This window comes from Carassius gibelio, chromosome B14 (genome assembly GCF_023724105.1).
Source record: "Carassius gibelio isolate Cgi1373 ecotype wild population from Czech Republic chromosome B14, carGib1.2-hapl.c, whole genome shotgun sequence".
NCBI lineage: Eukaryota > Metazoa > Chordata > Actinopteri > Cypriniformes > Cyprinidae > Carassius > Carassius gibelio.
This window is the reverse complement of record NC_068409.1, coordinates 12795905-12820707: the sequence shown is the minus strand read 5'-3', so window position 1 is coordinate 12820707 and position 24803 is coordinate 12795905. Positions and strand designations below refer to the sequence as shown.

Genomic DNA, 24803 nt, shown 5'->3' with positions numbered 1-24803 from the left:
CTCATACATTTAGTTAGTTAGCTAGATATTTCAACAAAGACTGACTTAAACTACGCCAGCTCTCAAGCATTCACCATGAGACACACGCAATTAACACTTTTCACACCCTCTCACGCCACACATCCATTTTCTCACGCACAGAAAAATCGCACGGAGACCGACAGACTAGACAGAGCGGGTTACTTATGATATAAAAAAAAAATCTCAGCTCTCTCTGTTAATGAAGGTTATTATTATTATTATTTTTTATTTGTATGAAATAAATTTAACCCAATATAAAATTTTGTGGGCAGGCGAGGGAGTGGGTGGGTTAAATTTGCTGTACCTGCACCCCTTCTTAAAAAAAGTGATGTTTATATTAATGTTGTTGTTGTTTATATTGTTATTGCGTCATCAGCGGGGGATACAAGCAAGAGAAGGCTCGGCTGGTGCTGGAGCTGAGGGAAACCACTGACCAGCTGGTGAGAGCAGCGGGCACCCAGATAAGAACGGGAAGAAAGTGGAAAGCCCAAGAAGAGGTCAACATGGCAATCGCTAGGCTGAAGCACCGCGAGGTGGTTGGCAGAGTCCAGGAGGGTCGAGCAGGCCTTGGGAGGGGCGATGTTCCCTTGTTCTGGTCAAAGGCTTCCAAAGAAGACCGGAAAGCCATGGTGGTGGCGGAAGTGGCAAGAACTGAGCACGAACGCCTTAACGTCAAAGCTGTGTCCCAGGGCCAGCAAGGACGTTGGACGTCATGGGAAGGCCTCACAGACAGGTCCATGTCATGGTCCGACCTATGGAAGATCCCCCAAGCTAGGCTCAGCTTTCTGATCAGAGCAACCTATGACACCTTGCCTTGTCCCCGAAACCTCCACCAATGGTTTGGGGCCGAAGAGACATGTTCCCTTTGTAACACCAGCAACGCAAGCCTCCAGCACATCCTGTCGGGCTGCACGACGGCATTGTCCCAAGGCCGCTATAGGTGGCGACATGACCAAGTACTGAAAAAGCTGGCAGAGGTATCAGAGTCATGCAGAAAGGAGGCGAATAGTAGACCTTCCGCTCGAGGTTGGCATGCCATCCAGTTCGCGAGGGCTGGAGAGAGCATCAGACCCTCCCGCCAGAGAGACACAGCAAGGCTCCTCTCACCGGGAAGTGAGTGGACTATGAGGGTCGACTTGGGAAGGCAGCTCCAGTTCCCCAGGGAAATAGTGGAAACATCCCTGCGGCCCGACCTCATAATGTGGTCAGAGACTTGCAAGACCGTCCTCCTCGTGGAACTCACTGTACCATGGGAGGGGGGTGGGGGGGTGGAGGCCGCGTATGAGCGGAAGCGAGCCAAGTACTCTGATCTGGCGGCAGAGTGCAGGGAGGCGGGCTGGAAAGCCGTTATCTGCCCTGTGGAAGTGGGGTGTAGGGGCTTTGTAGGTTCCTCAACCGCTCGCCTACTCCGCGACATGGGATGCACAGGAGCAAGGCATCGGAAAGCCATGAAAGAGCTGGCAGAGGAGGCAGAGAAAGGCAGCTTCTGGCTGTGGCTAAGGAGGAAGGAGAAGGTTTGGGGGGCAAACACCTAGGGCATCAGCAGGGGGTGGCAGGGAGAGATCCCTGCCATCGCTCCGCCACCACGAGACGTACTGGGGTTAAAGGAGCGAAACGTCGATGAGTGGTGGTCCCCAGCTGACGACCCGCTCAGGCTCACAAAAGTGTTCAGTGAGGTGCCATGACACACAAGTTCAAAAGGCACCGGAGGAGGTGCGTCAGGCAGTGATGCCCAGCAGGAAAACCAACACCTGTATCTTGATATGCACAATCTGGAGGAATCCAGTGACTACTGTGAAAGGGCAGTTGGCATCCAGGGAAGTCTGGAGGACAACCAGGAAAGACTGGATGACCGCAGGAAAGTCTGCACCGGGAGTGGAAGGCTAGTTACCTAACCCACTAGTCCCACAAAAGGGACACCCTGATCTCACTACGAAAACGAATAAGGAAAAACAGCCCGAAGGCCCTCCGAGAGGCGGGATGGAAGAAGGGCCAAGACTGACGGATTTCCCGGTAACGACTGGAACGGATACGGACAAAGATTCTAGGATCACGAGAAGATGCAGGTGTGGGTGGGAGAAAGAGACCACCTTCAGAGGGTTGCGGATCCACCAGGGTAGGAAGAAGTGTGTAGAGGGAGGCCAACAGCAACATTGCACTGCAAACGCAGGTCAGACAAGAGGAACCCAAGGCCAGGTCGCAAACCACAGCGCTGAGGGATCCACCGTTGCTGTAGAAAGGCAGGTGGAGGACACAGGAGGGCCCGTGATGGACGCCAATGCCTCTGAGAGTGGCACTGACGAAGACACACACAGAGCACAAAGCAACCCCAACAACCGCGAGCAAAGCCATAGGACAGAGAGGAAAGAACCCGGAAGGAGGCAGATGGTCAAGTGGCCAAAAGCTAATGAAGTGGCGGTCTGGCAGAAGCTGGACAAGGACCTCAGCCTGATCCTGGAGCACTCATTGCATGGCCAGGTGGAAAATAAGCTGAACCGCATCGGAGACATCCTGTACGATGAATGCATAGGCAGACTCGGAGTAACAGCTGGAAAGCGGAGAGCTTGCCCAGTGCAGAAGGGGAGGAGGGAGAGGGAGATCGGACAGTTGGTGAAGAGGCGACGTCAACTCCGGAAACAGTGGAGGAAGGCAAGCAGAGAAGAGAAGGAAGGCCTGAAACCACTGTGGGACGAGGTGAGGAAAGAGCTTGCCGGCCTACGGAGGGCAGAGCGCATCCGTAAGCGCAGAAGGCGGAAGGAGAAAGAGAGGAGTAACTTCTTCAAAAATCCTTTCAAGCATGCCAGACAGCTGCTAGAGGATAAGAGAAGCGGAAAGCTGGAGATTACCAAGTCTGAGCTGGAGAACTACATAAAGGAGCAGTACAGTGACCCAGCGAAGTCAACTCCGCTGGGATCCCCTGGGTATGTTCCTCGCCCAGCTCCCCCAACCTCCCTCTTTGACGCTGCCCTCCCCAAACTCAGCGAGGTAACAGAGGCGGTCCGGAAGGCAAGAACAGCCTCAGCCCCAGGCCCTAACGGGATACCATACAAGCTGTATAAGTATTGCCCGGGGGTCTTGAGACACCTCTGGAATCTGCTGAGAGTGGCTTGGAGAAACAAAGTCATCCCGTCAGAGTGGCAGAGAGCTGTCACAGTTTTCATCCCAAAAGAGCAAAACTCCAGCACGATCGGCCAGTTTAGGAGTATCGCCCTCCTGAATGTCGAAGGGAAGATCTTCTTCTCCATCCTGGCCAAGAGGTTGACCAGCTACCTCACAGGAAACGGGTACATTGACACCAGTTGCCAGAAGGCAGGTGTGCCAGGCTTCCCAGGGTGTGTGGAACACTCATCAGTGATATGGGAGCAGATCCAAAGGGCGAAAAGAGAGAGAGGTGACCTGCACGTAGTATGGCTCGATCTTGCCAACGCATACGGGTCAGTCCCCCACCAACTCATCGAGTTCGCCTTGGACTTCTTCCACGTCCCAGTCGATATTAGAGCCCTGGTGGCCAAGTACTTTGGAGACCTCCAGATGTGCTGCACCCACCAGGACTTTACAACAGGCTGGCAACAGCTGGAAGTAGGCATTGCCATGGGATGCTCAATCTCGCCCATCTTGTTCATCGCAGCCTTTGAGATCATCCTCATAGGGGCTAGGAAGATGGTCGGAGGAGTGAAACTGCCGTCAGGACAAAGGCTACCAGCAGTTAGAGGTTACATGGATGATATCACCACCATACTCCAGACAGCAGCATGCACAACAAGGCTGCTGAAGAGGATTGACGAGCTTGTGGGCTGGGCGAGGATGAAGATAAAACCATCCAAGTCACGCAGTTTGTCGATCAAGAAAGGAGTTCGAAATGACAACACCATCTTTGTCGCAGGCGGTGAAAATATCCCATTGGTGAAAGATCAACCTGTCCGTAGCCTGGGTCGTACCTACACAGCAGAGCTCTCAGACAGGCAGATGGGGGAGACGGTGAGGAAGCAGCTCGCAGATGGCCTGGCCAAGATCAACCGAAGCCAACTCCCCGGAAAGCACAAAGTGTGGTGTTACCAGGCCATACTGTACCAAAGGGTGATGTGGCCACTGAAGATGAGCGAAATCCCCTTATCAGTGGTAAACAAGATGGACGGGCTGGCAAACTCGTTCATCAGGAAGTGGCTGGGACTACCAAGATGCTTCTCGGAGGTAGGCCTCTTCGGGAGGAACACGCTACAACTACCACTGCGATCCATCAGCGGGGGATACAAGCAAGAGAAGGCTCGGCTGGTGCTGGAGCTGAGGGAAACCACTGACCAGCTGGTGAGAGCAGCGGGCACCCAGATAAGAACGGGAAGAAAGTGGAAAGCCCAAGAAGAGGTCAACATGGCAATCGCTAGGCTGAAGCACCGCGAGGTGGTTGGCAGAGTCCAGGAGGGTCGAGCAGGCCTTGGGAGGGGCGATGTTCCCTTGTTCTGGTCAAAGGCTTCCAAAGAAGACCGGAAAGCCATGGTGGTGGCGGAAGTGGCAAGAACTGAGCACGAACGCCTTAACGTCAAAGCTGTGTCCCAGGGCCAGCAAGGACGTTGGACGTCATGGGAAGGCCTCACAGACAGGTCCATGTCATGGTCCGACCTATGGAAGATCCCCCAAGCTAGGCTCAGCTTTCTGATCAGAGCAACCTATGACACCTTGCCTTGTCCCCGAAACCTCCACCAATGGTTTGGGGCCGAAGAGACATGTTCCCTTTGTAACACCAGCAACGCAAGCCTCCAGCACATCCTGTCGGGCTGCACGACGGCATTGTCCCAAGGCCGCTATAGGTGGCGACATGACCAAGTACTGAAAAAGCTGGCAGAGGTATCAGAGTCATGCAGAAAGGAGGCGAATAGTAGACCTTCCGCTCGAGGTTGGCATGCCATCCAGTTCGCGAGGGCTGGAGAGAGCATCAGACCCTCCCGCCAGAGAGACACAGCAAGGCTCCTCTCACCGGGAAGTGAGTGGACTATGAGGGTCGACTTGGGAAGGCAGCTCCAGTTCCCCAGGGAAATAGTGGAAACATCCCTGCGGCCCGACCTCATAATGTGGTCAGAGACTTGCAAGACCGTCCTCCTCGTGGAACTCACTGTACCATGGGAGGGGGGTGGGGGGGTGGAGGCCGCGTATGAGCGGAAGCGAGCCAAGTACTCTGATCTGGCGGCAGAGTGCAGGGAGGCGGGCTGGAAAGCCGTTATCTGCCCTGTGGAAGTGGGGTGTAGGGGCTTTGTAGGTTCCTCAACCGCTCGCCTACTCCGCGACATGGGATGCACAGGAGCAAGGCATCGGAAAGCCATGAAAGAGCTGGCAGAGGAGGCAGAGAAAGGCAGCTTCTGGCTGTGGCTAAGGAGGAAGGAGAAGGTTTGGGGGGCAAACACCTAGGGCATCAGCAGGGGGTGGCAGGGAGAGATCCCTGCCATCGCTCCGCCACCACGAGACGTACTGGGGTTAAAGGAGCGAAACGTCGATGAGTGGTGGTCCCCAGCTGACGACCCGCTCAGGCTCACAAAAGTGTTCAGTGAGGTGCCATGACACACAAGTTCAAAAGGCACCGGAGGAGGTGCGTCAGGCAGTGATGCCCAGCAGGAAAACCAACACCTGTATCTTGATATGTGTATTTAATTTATAAGGCCTACACTTGAATAACTACTGAATGTGTTTTAAGGGTCCCAGTTTTCCAATAAAGGTGTCCCAGTTTGACAGTAGCGCCTTGAAAAATGTGGTTTAGGGTCATTGTGTGTTTGAGGAAGAGTCATCCATCCTGTATTTAATGTTTCTTTCTTTTTTATGGTCTATAGTATAGTAGAGCTCCTAAGCTATTTAGAATAGTATCATATGAGCGGCTAAGACATTTGGATCATAATGAAAAAATATGCAGAATATAAATTATCAGAAAGTGTCCCACTTTACCAGTATTCACCCTATATATATATATATATATATATATATATATATATATATATATATATATATATATATATATGATACCATTCAAAGCCTTGATTTGTTGTAAAGCTATTTTTCTTTTTGAATATATTTAAATTAGAGGTGGGCATAGATTATTTTTTTTAATCTAGATTAATCTCACTGTGATCTTGAAATTAATCTAAATTAATCTAGATTAAAATGGCTCATTCGAATTCTGCCGAAGACATTCAGAATATGTGTTACCCAAATAAAATTGACAAAGAGTAAGTCTTTGAGAAGGGGTTTATCAAGCTAGGTGGTGCATTAGAAAAGGGGCTCATCTCCTGTTTCCAAAATGTATCACAAAGTGCTTGAAAAAGCTGTAAACTAATTCCACATTGCACAAGGTGCAAACAACATTACTCCTGTTTCACACCAATGTTTAAGTTTTTTTTTTTTTAAGTTTGTAGGTGTCAAGGTACATTTTTGGTTTGACTGTTAAAACTACAAAGAAATTCAGTCAAGAGCAGTGAGTGATTTTCATTTTCATTTTCTTGGATTAACATTACAGCAGCCAGTCGCTAAATTAGGCGTGGTCACTTTAAGAGACCATGAACGCATCCAATATAATACACATCCCATTTTTTTCCTCAACTGTTTACTTTCACTTAAGAAATAACTGACAGTTTTTTTCGAGCATAATTTCCAAGGTGGATATTTTGACATATTTTGTATGTATTTGTCGACACGAGCAAAAATAAGCAAATTCGATGTTCTAGTGTTTTGAGACGCCTTTCTCTGCGTGAGCCCTGAACACCAGAACACTGTGGTGCTGAATTGGGCTCTTTCACATCTATTTGTTTGTTCAAACTGCGATTTGAATTTGTTCATTCGGGTGCAGGAGGAACTTCGAGGTGAACTTCGCAGAAGAGAGCTCGGTTCAGTGTCGCTGTCCGTGATACACGACTCTCTCTCTCGTGCGCACCTAACGGCACGCGCTACTCTGTTCAGCTTTTCCGCGTCTAGTTTTTGGATGCTTTAATGTTTAAATCGACAAGCACTTTCGTGACGATGCGCAGCAGTGGCCTGTCAACTGTCCTGAGCATCTTTTTAGGCTGGCCTCAGCGAGTCAGTTATATAAAATATCAAGGTGAAAGTTACCATAGCTTGCTTAGTATAGACCCAGCTCCCAACCCAACTTTGAGAATAGATTAACGGCGATATTTTTTTTATCACCCGATAAGAGTCTCGCGTTAACGCAGCACGTTAACGGCGATAACGGCCCACCACTAATTTAAATGTGTAGTTTATTCCTGTGATGTTAAAGCTGAATATTTAGAATCATTACTCCAGTCTTTAGGGTCTCGTGATCCTTCAGAAATCATTCTAATATGCTGATTTGCTACTGAAAAAATAAATCAAATATAATACTGTTGAAAATTATTGATGAATAGAATGTTCAAAAGAACAGCTTTTATTTGAAATAGAAATCTTTTGTAACATTAAAAATGTCTATACTGTCACTTTTAATCAAATTATTACATCCTTGATGTAAAAAGCAATAATTTCACTATATATATATATATATATATATATATATATATATATATATATATATATATGTATGTATATATATATATATATATATATACACACACACACACACACACACACACACACACATAAATATATTTGAACTATAGTTTGATGCAGATAATCCTGAGTAAATGAGATTTCCCAGATGTTTGCCAAACCCCCAAATGTCATATAAAATCAAGCAAAGTGAGTTTGGTAATTTAAAATGTCAGTCAGAGGGCTTCTTCATATATGAATGAACAGTTGTTGGTCAGAGTAAGCTGTAATATGCTGCAGATTTACTGCTGATAGTCAAAACCTTGGCTTGTGGAACTAAAAGTCTAATAAGAGCAGCATTACAGACTTCCACAGAAGAGAGGATATACCGGCTCTCATAAGTTGCCGCTATGCAGAAATAATTTCTGCATGGTATTGCAAAATAAATGGACAGACCAGTATACAGTACCACTGAGAACCAGCCCAGTTTGAGAGAAATAAAACCATTTCTAGTTCGTTTTTATTCCAAATTAAACTGCCTTCATGATAAGAAACTAAAAAGTATGAACTGAATTTGAAGCAACCTAAAGCGAGAAATGGTGGTAGGACTGTTCCTGATCCTGGATTTGTGCCATATCTCCTTTTGGGACGTTCAGAAACATCAGAGCTTGTCAAGAACACACTGTGGCTGTGTCTTACCCAAACCAGATGAGTCTTTAGCCTTAAAGTCTATATTTGGTTTAGCTTTAGGTGAACAGCAGTGCACTGGCATAGACTGTGGTTTTCAAACGCCCCGCCGGGGGGATGATGAACTGAATTTGCCCCTTTCCCCTCTAACCTCTCTCTCTCAACAAAACACAACCGTCAGATGACAGAGGCCAGAGCGGAGCAACGCTAATGCCTTTAACCTCTAATGTACAACCTGTAACTGTTGTAAACCACAGGCTGCTATAGTATAAAAACAGCTTCAATGATAAATCCAATTGTACAATTAGGCCCCCCTAGGTGAAAAAAAAAAATATATATATTAGTGCTGTCAATCGATTAAAAAAAATTAACTAATTAATTGCACAATTTTTTAAAATTAATCGCGATTAATCGCGATTAATCGCAATTAAAAGACTGAAACTTTTTGGATATGTAAATGTAAAATGTAAATAATTAATGTAAACTCAAGACAAAGAAACTATTTAAATTCAAAATATGATTGTTTATTGGAATTTTTGTTTAACTTGTAACACAGATTTTCTCATGTAAACAACATACCTGCAATAAACCATCAATATCCTCCAAATTAACTGTTGGCTTGAAAGCCATATTTATTACAGAAATAAAAACACAGGCATGTAAGTACCATTTGAATTTCAAAACAATCAATGCCAACAAAAATGATTTCCATGTTGAATTCTAAGTGGACTGCAAAAAAATTCCAAAGTATAGTCATTGCCAGTGCTTTAAGTGGGCCGGTACGCACCGGTACTCAGTACCTCCACTTCCAAATATAGCTCTTGAGCGTACCGCCACCTCTCCGTGCGCCCAGAACGTGCTTGTAGCGTACCGGTACGCTCATTTGGACATCTGTTTTAATAGAGGTTTTAATCTTTTACCTGCACTGCCGATTTTCACAGCGCCCTTCACAATGCAAGCTTCCTAATTCATCCCACCCAGAGCAGAAACTACATTACCCATTCACCCTTAAGTTATACAAGTGAATAGCGCATGTGTCGCCTTTCCCACTGTTAAGTGTCAACAACTCAACGTGGCCGGAGAAGGTGTGTGAAACTCGTTGTGAGTTATACTAAAGCAAAATCTTGAGTATTAATTGTCTGATAAACATTAAAAACTGTCTGCAGAGGTTGAGTCGTCCTGCAGCCCCCGCTGGCTGTTCATTGGCTGCAACATCTTTTTTCTAAGTTCTAAAAAAATACCGTAGATGGCAAGGCACAAATTTAGATATTCATTTATCTAATTAATCTATAGCCTATGCACAAAGACAATATGATCTTTTTGTCCCCTTTTTGTTTTAAAGCTTGATGAAGAGAGAGAGCGCAAGTTGCTGCAGCTGCGACGAGGACAGTGATGCACGCGTACAGGAGTGATTGACAGTTCGCGGCACTGTGTACAAAAAATACTCCGCTACACAATTATTTCGTTATTTTCGTTTAAGCTTATTAACGTTAGCGTTACAGAAAGGTCTGATTTACGCACTGTTACAGTGATTGTTTTTTTTTTTTTTAAACAATGACATTTGTTCATGATTTTAATGTTGCTGTTTCTTGTGGCAGACTGAAGAGTAATCCGGCAGAGTTTTATACTGAAACTTTCCGTCTAAAAGTCCTTCCTTGGTCTTAACCATATTTCTTTGCACGTTGAACACACATAGGCCACAACTGGAAATAAAAAAAACTGCAACCGCGTTAATTGCGTTTTTTTTTTTTTACGCGTTAAATATTTCAAATTAATCGAATGCGTTAACGCGCTAATTTTGACAGCACTAATATATATATAAATCGAAGTTTGTGGTGTTAGTTGGTGCCCCACACCATTTACTTACTCTGTGTATGCTTTTAAATAACATTTTAAAATAACTCTTGTTACAATGAGCTGAGCAAACACAATTCTTGAACATTTGTCCCAGCTATTTTCATTATGTGATTATGTTTAAGCAAACATAATGATTTTTTGTTGAGACTGCATGAATCACGAGTGGGTTTTGTTGACAAACAGTAACAAATTGGGCAGCAGATTTGTAGTTCCCTGTGTGCTTTGCATGGGACTGCACTCCCAGAATAAATGATACAATTAAGTGTAATTTTGTATGTTTTTGAGTAAAGAATAAGACTTTTTAGTGTTTATTGTTAAGTAATAATGGACATTTAGAAGAGTTTCCATTCTGCTTTTGAGATTCTATTTTGTTTAATTAATTAACTTTTTTGTTTTGTTGGTCACTTTTTTAGTCTTGTTGTGTAGTTTTATTTCAGTTAAGTTTAGTTAAATTTAAGTACGGCTTAAGCATCCAAATCCACTGTAAAAAAAAAAAAAAAAAAAAATGGGTTGAATGAAACAGATTATTGGATGACATTTTACAAGAATGTACTATTTCACTCCTACTTCAATTTGTTACATTGTTGCTCTGTGTTTCTCTCTAATAATTGGCGATTTTTTTCTACATCATGTTTCTACACCTTTTTGTCAGTTTAAATAATACTCTTTTTTCAGGCCACTGTGAATGCATTTATCATATATGAAAATGCACATATAATTTATGAAACTAATTTTAAAGTCAATTAAGAGAATAAGATCTGTCAATATCTTTCAGAGGTTATGCAAAATATATTTGCCTTGACTGGACCTAGTATAGGTATAGTCTGTTCCTGATTTGATTTGAGTTGTTATATTTGAGCATTTAAAAAAGATTCAAATAATCCTGTTGTAGCCTGAACAATTTTCAAGAGATGACCCATTTAAGCAAGGAAACGTGTATTTTTTTAAGGCATTACAGAAGCAGGTAAAATGAGCGGAGCGTCTTACTGGTTCTCCCGGTGGGCCGCGGGGACCGTCCTTCCCTGTGTTTCCTGGGGGCCCTCTTGCACCGGGTGCTCCAGGAGGGCCTGGAGGTCCAGGTGGCCCAGCTTGTCCTTGATCACCCTGATGGAAACATAGACATGTGATATATTGTATTTTATATATATATATATATATATATATATATATATATATATATATATATATATATATATATATATATATAACAATTTTTTTCTTAAATGCATGCGTGTCTGTATTTATATAAACATAATAAATATACACAGTACACACATATATTATATACACAAAAACTTTTATTTTGGATGCAAATAATAATGATTAATCATGGCCAAGAACTAATCTTTGCAAAGTGACATTATTTTAGATACATTTCCTTATCCAAAATATAAAGTCTATTGTTTTGTTGTTGTTTTTGATTATGTGGTAAAATATGACCCAGATATTTTTTCGTGAGATCCACCCTGTATCAGCCTCATTCACTAAAACAGCAAACTTGCATGCAATGCTCTGATCCTTCACACATAAGGTTATTTGATGGTAAATACTTAGACACACAAACAATAATACAAGCAATCACGCAAAAGGACATGGGTTAAAAACGAGGAAGATGAAGATGTAGTAAGGGGAGTGTCTGCACATGCCTTGCACACATGCTACCTTCAGCATACGCCTCTGGAAGCTGGGCTGATCGGCCGAGATATAGCTGTGATCGTAACGAGGAAAGACCATCTGTGCATGTGAGTCGTCAATACAAGGAGACAGGAAAAACAGATGGAGGGAAAGACAAAGGAGAAACAATAAGAGCACTGAAAACCTCAGACTGAGGGATAGTGAGGGAACAGAGCAAGATCTCAGGGGCCATGAAGGGAGACGGCCGTCCCGGACATGGAGCGGCTTGGAGATGAAGGCAATGGCAGCAGAGAAGAGACAAACCTTAATGAGAATCTGATTACTATGCAGCCCTGCATGAGTGCCATGACCCTGCGAGAGGAACAGGATGAACAGAGGAGCAGAGATACAAAGAGCAGTCATCAAAAAGCACTGACAGGGCATTTCGCTGCCACTGGAATGAAAATATCAAACCCAGCTGAGCACCTTGCAGGATCTTGGTTGATTTACTTTTAGTTCAACATATACCCTACCCTTCTAATGACAGACCTGTGTATAACAGTCAGACCAATTATATTTGACTGTTCTGAAATAAAAGAAACAAAACATTTTCACACTACCTTTCAAAAGTTTGGGGTCAGTAAAAAAAAAATACATATTCACGAAAGATACATTAAATTATCAAAAGCGACATTAATTTATAATGTTACAATAGATTTTAATTTCAAATAAATGCTGTTCTTTTAAACTTTCAATTCAACAAAAAAAATTGTATCATGGTTTCCTCATTAAGAAAAAAAAATAATACTATTTTCAACACTAATAATCAGAAATGTTTCTTGAGCAGCTGAAAATTCAGCTTTGACACCACGGGAATAAATTAAATTTTAAAATCTATTAAAATAGAAGAATTATTGTGTTTAATGTATTTTTGATTAAATAAATACAGTCAATAGACTTATTAAACAGGTGCATCTCAGTGAATTAGAATGCCGTGGAAAAGTTCATTTATTTCAGTAATTCAACTCAAATTGTGAAACTTGTGTATTATGCTCAAATTTAACAAAAAACAACCAATTCACCATCTCAACAAATTAGAATACTTTTTAAGACCAATAAAAACAAAAAACAGCCCAGTTCTTCTTCTCCTTAGCCCAGGTAAGACGCCTCTGACGTTGTCTGTGATTCAGGAGTGGCTCAACAAGAGGAATACGACAACTGTAGTCAAATTCTTGACATGTCTGTGTGTGGTGGCTCTTGATGCCTTGAACCCAGCCTCAGTTCATTACTTGTGAAGTTCACTCAAATTCTTGAACTGATTTTACTTGAGAAAATCCTCATAAGGCTGCGGTTCTCTCGGTTGGTTTTGCATCTTTATCTTCCACACTTTTTCGTTCCACTCAACTTTCTGTTAACATGCTTGCATACAGCACTCTGTGAACAGCCATCTTCTTTGCAAATGAATGTTTGTGGCTTACCCTCCTTGTGAAGGGTGTCATTGATTGTCTTCTGAACAACTGTCAGATCAGCAGTCTTCCCCATGATTGTGTAGCCTATATATATATATATATATATATATATATATATATATATATATATATATATATATATATATATATAGAAATATATATATATATATATATATATATAGAAATATATATATATATATATATATATATATATAGAAATATATATATATATATAGAAATATATATATATATATATATATATATATATATATATATATATATATATAGAAATATATATATATATAGAAATATATATATATATATATATAGAAATATATATATAGAAATATATATATATATATATATAGAAATATATATATATATATATATATATATATATATATATATATATATATATATATTTTTTTTTTTTTTTTTTATAAAATTAGGGCTGTCATTGGTAACACGTTAATGACTGCAATTAATTTTAGAATCCTTAAAGTGTTCAAATAATTTAACACAACGCAAAATTACTGAAGCACAATTTCTATTCTAACCCTTTAACCCAATTTTGCTTCTCCGCTTGCAATCAGATAATTTTAAGCTGCTAAACTCCGGGAAAGTTTTCAGTCTATTGATCAAGTAAGCAAATGCATTCAAACCATCCTTCCAAAACAACATTAATTCAGAGATTGCAGATAAAACAGAGAATTGCGTTTTCAGTGAATTATTCATTCCAGTGTCTTTCGCTTTTAAACACGAGCTCTGTCATATTCTGTGATCGTCTCTAAAGTGTGCAAGCCCTCACACGTCACACGCGCTGTGTAAAGAACAGACTTAACAAATTGTCAACATCTCGCCACTGTATGGCCAGATGAGACGCAAACTACTTTTTCTCAACTGGATAACCAGTCTTGCTAGTAATGTTTTGATGGATGAAGACTGTAATCAAGGTTTTCACTTTGGATGGGTTAAATGCAGAGCATGAATTGTGAGTATGGGTCACCATACTTGGCTGTATGTACGTCACTAACACTTTTTCTTTTTTTTAATACTGAATGGATCCGTGTACTATAGTAGATATATGCAGTCAGTAGACGTTTGGTTTAGATTTTTTTCTGTCATCTCCATGTTGTCCTGATAGGTATCACAACTTGATTTCTCTAAAATGTAAAAAAAAGCTCTTTGCTTTTGCACTGTACACATTCTATAAAATTCCGATTTTTTTATTTCATATGTGATTATATGGGCCCCTTATATCATTTAGTTCTTTGATGTCCTTTTGGAGTTTCTAAGTGTCTTTTTTGGAAAAAACATCAAAATTTATCTTGAAAAAAGCGAATTTGATAAAAAATTGTAATCGATTGACAGCCGTAATAATAATATAATATAATATAATATAATATAATATAATATAATATAATATAACATAATATAATATAATATAATATAATATAATATAATATAATATAATAATTAAAAGATTATGAATGAACTCCCATTTCTTCTCATTGGATATGACTGGATCGGTTATTCAAACTCTATGCTATGTCATGAAAATTAAAAACAATGCTCGCAATTTTGACTTGCCCTGAACACATCAAAAGGGCAATGTCTTTGGACTGTCTGAATACAACTGTGATTCAAATACAAAATGAGCAAATAACGTAAAATTGTTGGTTTTGCCACCCTGAAATAACACTGAACAAAAACCATGGCTTTATTTTTGTCTTCTTAAATCACACTGGTCTGGTCAATGTATTTATGTTTGCTTGTCTCTGTAAACCACAGTCTGAGGACTGGATTGTGCTGACAGCAGTAACAGAGAGCAGCTCGAGAGGCACAGACAAATGTCACATGTCTTCCGCAAGAGATTTTATATAAGTCTGTGCCCTTCAGGTGAGGATGGACGTCTCTTTTTTCTCTCCTTAAAAAGACTTGGAGAATGGAAAGTGACAAAAATGAAAAAGCGAAAGGATTATTTTAAAGCTTTTCACTGTCTTTTTAAATCATGTTGCAGGAAATCTAAGAAAGAAAGTTAGAGCCTTGCAAATAAGAAAGAGAAATGAAGAAGAAAACAGAGAGAAAGTGGGAGTGACAGAATGTTGATGCCAGCGTGAGCATGAGGGTTGAGTTAGCAGGGATGTGGTGACCCGAGGGATCCTTGAGGTTTCCCACACTGCTGCTTTACTCAGCAATACACACACGCTCAACTAACTAAGCTTCCCATAGACTTCTATTGTTCCAACGCTATCTAAATTACGCTAATTATATTTACTGCAGACTAACCTCAATCCTAAAATAAAACTTGTGGCATTTTTAGAAGAGAATAAAGACATTATTTACTCTATATTTTTCCTTTTTTAGTGCTTCCCCACAGGGAGGTTTGTTAAGATTTAGTTATGGCCTCGAGACATTTTTCATTGTTTTTATGCTCAGAAACATGCGATCTCTTACATATACACAGATTCACACACAGCATACACTTTAGTGAATCAGAATAGATTCAAATCAGAACTGCCGTGTTTATATATATATATATATATATATATATATATATATATATATATATATATATATATATATATATATATATATACACTGTATATATATACACAAGTTTACATTTTTATACTGAATTGCAACAATTATATTGCAAAATAATAAATAGAAATAAACAGAAATTTATAATAGGGGTACATCAAATTGCTTAATTTAAATAAATACTTATTTTACAGTGAATTCAAAATTATTTGAAAAGTAAACATTTAAATTATCCATTGACACAGATGATGGCAATTTCACATTAGGCTAAATAAATACTTCACCGTTTATTGCTGATCATTTCAAAATAGCCAAATATTAACTTATAATGATAGGGGCGGGGCTACTGGCACATGTGGGCATTGTCACTCTAAAGAAATTACCCAACTTAATCAAAAAAAATTTGATTAATTTTTTTTTTCTTCTCATGTCTACTTTAGTTGCCCATCTCGTTTATCTGGACATCAGTGTCTTGCCATGTTTTTAAATGTGTGTTTGAAAAATAATAAAGAAAGATCAAGACAATATGAGCAAGAGAGAATATTGAATCTATTAAATGAAACACACACAGTTCAGCCCTTCATTTCTGATTTATGATGTACCATCTATCTTCACAAATGTCAGGTATCGCCCTCATTACTCTGAGGCAAATGTGACATTCTGTTCCTCTGATGGTAAGGGAAAATATGAATAATGTCTATACATTTATAAGTGACAGAAATATGTATGTACTGACCCTTGGCCCAGTATCTCCTTGATCACCCTACAACACAAACAGACAAGAAATTCAATTAGCAACACATGTGAACTGAAATAGATGTTTTGATATTCTAAAGAAGAGGATTTGCATTTTGACTGATTGCTAAGGTGTCTATGTGATTGTTTATGTTGCTGTAATTCATCCGTTCACACCAAAGGTTAAAAAGGTGTTGGAAATAAGAAGAAAAATTTAATTGACAAACACTTTTAATAATTTAGCCTCAGTCATAATTTGACCTGGTTTACTATTTACTATCTATTTAAAGTACCATAACAAGAAAGCATACAAATAAAATCAGGGCAGAGAATGTACATAACAGTTTACTAATCACTATAAATGAGGAACACTGATCTGGGGGAAAGAGCATCCTGATGCTCCATGTTTTAGTTTTGTTGTGCATATATTATTTGTCACTGCAATCAGAAAAAAAAAGACTTCAAGAAGGTCTTCATTTAACACAGGTTTCTCGTTTCTCAAATTCGATGCCTGACACGGTTTACATCCCGTCCAAAACATGTGTTTGAAGAGAAAAGCCAATGCATCTGCTTGATGAGAAACTGAGATCGGAAGCAGAACGAAACATCCTGTTTGTGCATGTGTGCTGTACAATATTGACCAAAAAAAATGGTATACCTTATCTCCTTTTGGTCCTGGCAGCCCCTGGAAATAAAAGAGTAGGGTGTAATGATTAGACAGACTGTCCAACATGAAAAATTGATATGACAAAAGTCTATAGGAAAATAGCTTAGCATAGTTAAAAAAAATACCATGTGAACCATAAGTCATTCACTAAGAGTCTTTAGTGTCTCAATGTCCTCTTTTTCAAAGTCATCTATTTCCCCAAATAAAAGTACAGGCAGCACCTCACATCTGCAGTAGATATAGCTGTAATCTTTGATCTTAAAAGTCATTTGCAAATAACATGATCAAAAGTCTGGGAATACGATGAACGTACAACTGACTGAAACTAAGAAGATGGTTTGAGTGAATGTGAGTGGAAATGACAGGGAAGAGAGTCTATGGCAACATCCACACCTCAAGACATGTGCCAAATTCACATTTTCTGCTCAAATCTTTCATTTTTATGAGCTTGTTCACATGACCTTCTTACTGTGACCCATATCAGACAATGGTCTGCACTGACAAGGCTTCGAAACTGATCTACATGTGTAAAACACATTGCTTTGAAAAAAAAATATATATAATAAAAATAGAGCCAATGCTAGGGAAGGTGATGCAAAAAAAAAATATTGGTTATATTGGTTTCCTATTTTAATATACTATGTATTTCTGTGATGCAGCACAGTCTTCAGTGTCACATGATCCTTCAGAAATCATTATAATATGCTGATTTATTGTCAGTGTTGTTTTGTTGTGCTGCTTAATATTTTCCGGAACCTGTGATACTTTTTTAACATACTTTATTCAAAATATAAATATGTTTTAGTCTTTTATCAATTAAACACATTCTTGCTCAATAAAACTATTAATTTCTTTAAAAAAATTGAAAAAATTGACTGACCCCAAATGTTTGAATAGTAGTGTATATTGTAACACAACATTTCTATTTTGAATAAATGCTGTTCTTTTTAACTTTTTTATTTATCAAAGAATCCTGAAAAAATATCACGGGTCCCAAAAATATTAAGCAGCACATCTGTTTCCAACACTGATTAAAAATATTAGATATATTAGATTTCTGAAGGATTACGTGACACTGAAGACTGGAGCAAAGATAATAAAAAAATTCACAGGAATAAATTACATTTTGGAATAAAAGGGAATAGATCATGGTTATTTTAAATTGCAATAATATTTGACAAAGTTACACTTTTTTCTGTATTTTTGATCAAATAGATCAGTCTTGATGAGCATAAGAAAACTTTTTTTTTAAAAACCATTTAAAATCTTACTGGTCTTACTTATTTTCTCAAAAACCTCAAATAAATAAATAGCTTTAACTAATTAATTTGTGTTTGTTTGTTTGGAATAAAATGTAAAATGTTAAATTGCTGTAATTACCGTTAACACTGAAGTCACATTGTAGAAACACAATTTTCAGCTTGAATGAGACCTACAGAGAATGACCACGTCTGACTTTCTTTCATGCGAGTCAAAACAAAACAACTGTCTTTCACAGGAAGCCACAGATGAATGGCATTTTGAGGTGGTCTGCTTTCCAGAAGAAGTGGTTTACGTTACATTGGACAAATGGGCTTTCCTTTGGCAGCGCTAAAGAGCGCGACAGGGTTCATAGACGACCGCCTGCAGCTCAAGCTAACAATGATGAATTCTCTCCTTTTGGTGTGTAATCCATTACGTCCATCTCATTTGCGGATAGACATACAAGGTAAAAGACACTTTGTGGTGTAGGACACCCAATCTGAGGTGATAAATGGCTTGAAAACTTAAATAGAGTTTAATCCCCCCTTTAAACCATAATTCCTTATGCACACAGTATGAATGAACGACTTGCAAATGTGTGTAAGGGTTTGTAACTTCCATAAACCACTGAATGAAGCAGTTAATAAGCAGCACTTATTTATTTATAATATAAGATGATAACCTTCATGGCACAGTAGAGATTTGAAATTGTATTTACCTGGCTTCCTTTAGGTCCAGGAATACCCTGCAAATAAACAAAATAATTATTATATTTAGATTCAAAAAGAGCTTAGCAACACCAAGTCTCTATGATATTGTGGTTTCTAATCATGATTCAGGTCCCTCTTTCTTTTTCTTCTTTTTCAACCATTCAAAAATCATAACTCTGATTGCTTATGAAAGTCACACAACCGAGGCATCATTTATATTTGCAATATTTTATATTTGCAATAGATTTGCATACTTTGTCAATGGGGTGGTATAAGGTACAAAAGCTAAAAGGCACATCTTTTTACCTTATTTATCGCTAAATGGTACATATTAGTACCTAAAATGTACATAATAACAACTTTTGAAAGGAAACATCATCACTGACAGTTTTGTACCATTTTTTTTTACCTTGGAAAGCCAGATTAAGTAATTAAATGTCCAGTAATGTGAGAATCCAGAACCTGTTCTCCACAAACACACACACACACACACATACACACACACACACACACACACACATATTGTCTCTTTAAAGCTTAGGAATACTCACAGGTTTGCCATCCAGACCGAGTGGACCCTGAACAGTGGAAAAAGAGAAAAAACAGATGATTAAACTCCAGGAGTCCACCAGACAGCCAGTCAGAAAAAGGGAAAGTGCAGATAGACTCTGAAGGGACGTGTGAGGGGTAAATCAAAAGATGAAGATCAGAAGAGAAGAGAAAAACAGAAAGAAATGAAAATGATCATGTTGGGCCATGTTGTCTTTCTTCTGTTCTTAGGAATAGCACTAGAGTCCAGTTTAATTTTACTTATAAGCTAAATCTTGTTATTGAAACCAATACCACTAGTGAGCACAAATTCTAAATTCAAGATTAGTATTGTCGTATTAATCAAGTATGATTCATGCACCAACAGTTTTCAGACTTTAATCCTTTCAAAAGATTCAAATGCAAGAATAGTCAATGTCTAGAAAAATAGTTGGGCATGTCTAGCCTGAGCTTCTTCATGTGTTTTGTTGCATTATACATATGGCTAGAAATAAAACAACCTAATTGATAACTCATTTCAATATTTAACAAATATAATTCAACACAAATTTATCATGTTTTAAAATCAGTTTTAGTCAGACCAGGTAATTAAAGGCTGTGCAGATGTGCCACGTTGGCAGTATAAAATAGCTTTTATTACTTTTATTTTATAGAAAACTTTGTGAGACTGTGGGACTGTAACGGGAGCAATCCAGTATGGACACTCATCTATGCAGTCATGCAAAAGGTGACCTTACAGGATTTATTTTTGTTCAGAACGCGTGATGTCAAAGGTGAAAATCCCGATTTAAAAGTGTCATGAAGCACCGAGACTTGTTCTAAAAGTAGCAGTGCCAGATAAATCACATACTTTTGAATGAAGTGTGGGAGGTCATCAAAATGCCAGAGACCTTTGAACTTTAAAACATATATCGCTACAATTTCAGGTCCTTTTTTTTGTTGTTGTCCCAAAAGTTAGTTGGACCCTTGTAACAATCCCACGTCAAAAATGCACCATCAGTTTATTTCCAGCTATTCGTTTGTGTGTGTTAAGGTAGAAAAGAGGAAACATGTTTCCCAAAACAATGCATAAACAAAGTTTTGGAAACAGAGAGAGGGACATAAGCCTCAGTTGCAACATGTGTGTTGGTCACTCAGAACTGTCTTAACTAATGCATTAAATTTTTTTTTTTTTTAAATCCTCATAAAAAGTGTAAATGTTCTGTGTAAACAATGAGTGACATTATGAGTGACATTCCTTTAAAGTAAAGCCTACAAAAAAAGTTTAAAGTTTTTTAAAAGTATTTTAAACTTGCTTTGATCAGAAACTGTATTGTACTTCATCTATGTCATTCTTTGAGAACACAATATGAATTTGCAGGTCAGAGTTCACCAAATGAAAAATTGGTGCCCATGTGTTTGCGTGCGTACGAAGTGAACACAGGGTCTATTGTGACAGGCCCTTCAAACTTTAATGAAGTACCTGGACCCAAAAGTAAGGGAACATCCTGGGCTAAAATAACGAACACTAAAGCTTCTGCCTTTGAATAAACAGACAAAAGATGTACGAGTCCATTGTGGACAATAAACAATCCCTGTTCTTAAGCGTTCCCAGAGGTATGTTAAGGACAGGACGTTTGTTTTGAGGACGTGCTACAAGCTCTAATCATACATCTGGGAGCGTTTACATGGCTTGCTCTCTGCAGAGCCTCCTCATGCTGAGCAGACACCATGTGCACAGGTCAATGCCAGCGGACTTCCTGCAAGAGAAATGAATGAATCAGCGAAGACATTTAACTCTGATTTATGAGCATAGTACTCAGGGTCTGAGACACTTTAAGTTCATCATTGTGAGGAGGAGGTCGGTCTTCCCACTGGTCACTGTTGCTGGGTCTCAATCTGTTGACCCTCAGGGCCGAAGACTTGCATTTGTAATTGAGCAATCCATCCAAATTATTGGGGGATTAAAGGTTTTCATCCTCAAAAATCCAAGAAACGTGACCAAAAAACAAGCCACTGTTTACTTTTTTCACGGACAAGCATCACTCACATTATGATCCAAGAATGTATCCTTCAAATTTTGTTATTTGTCTTGAACCTGAAGGTCCATATGGATGCCACACATGAACTAAGACAACTCAATTTATGACCCCCTGAAGAGTGAAGGTAGTGACCGTGAAAAAATCAAATCCATTCGTTATTCCCAAACTGGCTTTTCATTCCTCTCCTGCAACATACTGATTGGCCAAAGTACAAAACCTCCAAGAAAAAACCTATAATAAAACAATTAAATGAAGATGAATCCTGGCTATCTAGTTTTGTTGTGTGCACTGCTGAATTCCGAGGAGGAACGGCAGGAAAGCATTCCAAAGTAGCACAGATTTACCACATATATTTAACCACAAAGTGCAAAGGAGTGAGAAAGAGGATTCGAATTACCAGTAAAGCCTCAAGAAAATGAAATAATGACTTTTTAGTCTGTTGCCCTTTGCCAGCGTTAAAGTTTTTCAACTTTGCTATAAATCATAAATTCATCACAGGGTAATCGAAACGCTTTGAGTTCAGGCCTACAAAAGCATTCCTGCAAAAATTGGACTTCGTGGTGGGCTCAATGGTGCTTCGCGGGAAATCTGGAGGGATTGTATCAATAGGCCCTTGGAGTCAAATTAAGACTTAAATGTTTTAATTAAAAGAATCTTTCACAGGTTTTGACTGCCTTCACCTAATTAAGAGATTGTGTTTGGGTTGGACGGTGTAGAAATGACCCATCTATTGTTGCCAATCTCTCGTTTTAAGCCTTTAAATGCACTGCAACTTTTCCAGTAAAAATATCTAAACATGATTTACTTGAAGAATATTGCACAAGACACTAAGAATTGTTTTTTAGAGAACATATATCAAATGAAATTTTAATTTAAGATTTTTCGTGTCCCACTTGCAAATTGCAGCAATAAAATGAAGCATAAACCTCAGAAACCTAAATTTTAAATAAACAAGACAAAAATACTGAAGACAGCATGAAATCACAATTCACCCTTGTCTATTTTGTAAGCGCATGTAACTGATCTTATCGTGAATGATTTATCTATGTGCATGTTTCATTTTTATATATATTTTTATACATTTTATCATTTTAATGAATCCTGATATATTCAAGGATTACACAAATCGAATAAAATTAGATATTAAATGGATTATGAATTCATCTATTTTTTTGACTGAGAAAAACGTGATTAGGTCAATCATTTGGGGAAATGAAGTGGACAGCGAATAGAGATGCATACAGTGTTGTTGTTCAGGTTTCATTTTTCTGCATGAAAGAAACCCAAGAAGCACAATCTCATCTCCGTGTGGCTCTGCAGGGAGAGACGAGCCCTCATCTGGATCCAATGTCTATGAAGTCTCCACGTCTCTCTGTTCTACTTTCTTCTCTGAAGGGAATATCATTTATTCGACTCTTTATACTTCAAGTACATGGAAATACTTTGAGATATGTGACATTCATTTCTCTCCCGCCGGACCGCCAAGAAAGATGTTCCTGGATTTCAAAAAAGAAACACTACCATGCCAATATTCATGACATATTTTGGCCCCAATGTTCGGTAACAAGAATTGGTATACTAGACATTTTTAGATAAAATAGATTTGTACATTCTCTGAAGAAAATAAAAGTTCTGTGTGCACACATACAACTGTCGTCTTTATCAGTGGGATGACATAACACACCTTTTTTAGTTGTTGACCTTTTCAAAAACATTTGTAGTACATTGTTGTTCTGTAAATTGCCTAAAATGTCAACGTTTTGGCTTTGTTATGTTATTGATGTCCTCTTTACAGTCCTCATACTTTATATGTATTTGATTGCTTTCACGACTGGTCGATTATATATATTGGTCAGACTACTTTTCAATCACTACCTTCAGCAAGTATGAAAACAACAGGAAAACAAAGCCTAAACCAGGACATTTTGTGCAGTTTAGTAATCCTGGCCACGACACGTTCGGAAAAAAGAGTCACCCATCCATCATATGCACAAATCCAAAGGGATCATTTATAAAAGAACCTGAACGACAGTCTCGTGAGAGCCGTTCTCAGCAGCGTCTGCATGTAATACAGTCTGTTTACGATACTGCTAATCAAATCACAGCCTCAAATGAGCACCGGCAACATGTGGGCACCACCTGAGCTTATAAGAACAATGTCGAAGCTTCTACACACACGTTGTGTCCACATATGTGAGTAACATTAACCCAGCGCACTTAACAGAACAGATTTAACCTGGATCTACCTGGATTCCATCAAATGTATATGCGTACACTTCCTGTTTAGCTCCTGTTGCTCATCAGCTAAACTCCTCTGGGCTTGTGTAACAGTGTAAATGATATTTACTTGAAATCATCTGCTTTTAGTCATTAATAATCCCCACTATATGACGTAAGTTAACACAAACTGTCTGTCAAACCAGTTTACAGGATAAGAACAATCACGTTGTGAGGGAGTAAAGGGGGTTGTTTAAAAGATGGCTATTGCTGGTGAATGGAGAGAAATCACTAGCGTATGTTTCACAGTTGCTGGCCCGAAAGCATTTTGAGATTGCGTTGTAAACCGTAAAAGGATGTGGATTTGGGGCGAGTTCACACACGCACCTGTCGTTCTGTACCAGATGCTACAGAGGCTTGGCAGATGCTAATGGACATGCTCCAGTTTAGGAAATCCGATCCACTCACATATAGTGAGCTATTCTACTATTGAGCCCAATGAGCTTCAGCTGTATTCCAAACAAATGCCAGCACACCCCAAGGTTTTTCATTTTTTAATGTTTAAATCCTTTACTCTAAGTTAAATGTAATGTTACATTTAATTTGTTTGTGAATATTGCATTCCTATTATTGTAATAAATAATGATGATAATAATAATAATTATAACCTTTGGTAAAGAAATTCCCAGCTTACATTACACACATAACACACACACACACACACACACACACACACACATACATATATATATATATATATATATATATATATATATATATATATATATATATATATATATATATATATATATATATATATATATATATATATACATACACACAGTATATATATATTTAAATATATCTATATCTTCATCTATCTATCTTATTATTCCCATCAATATATAAATAAAATATAATGTAAATATGTATTTTTACAACATGATTTTCATTACTTTATTATACTATTTTA

At 38.9% G+C, this 24803-nt stretch overlaps 1 protein-coding gene across 1 annotated transcript in view; it reads right to left on the bottom strand.

The window, feature by feature from the left end:
• Nucleotides 1–24803, bottom strand: part of LOC127971849 (collagen alpha-1(XXIII) chain) — a 139083-nt gene that overhangs the window by 14584 nt on the left and 99696 nt on the right. Inside the window, exons 6-11 of the mRNA XM_052575103.1 lie at nucleotides 19595–19621; nucleotides 19052–19078; nucleotides 17083–17109; nucleotides 16426–16452; nucleotides 11725–11796; nucleotides 11050–11166 (exon numbers count right to left, since the gene is read on the bottom strand). Of these exons, the coding sequence (XP_052431063.1) occupies nucleotides 11050–11166; nucleotides 11725–11796; nucleotides 16426–16452; nucleotides 17083–17109; nucleotides 19052–19078; nucleotides 19595–19621 (297 nt within the window). The remainder of the gene's footprint in view (nucleotides 1–11049; nucleotides 11167–11724; nucleotides 11797–16425; nucleotides 16453–17082; nucleotides 17110–19051; nucleotides 19079–19594; nucleotides 19622–24803) is intronic.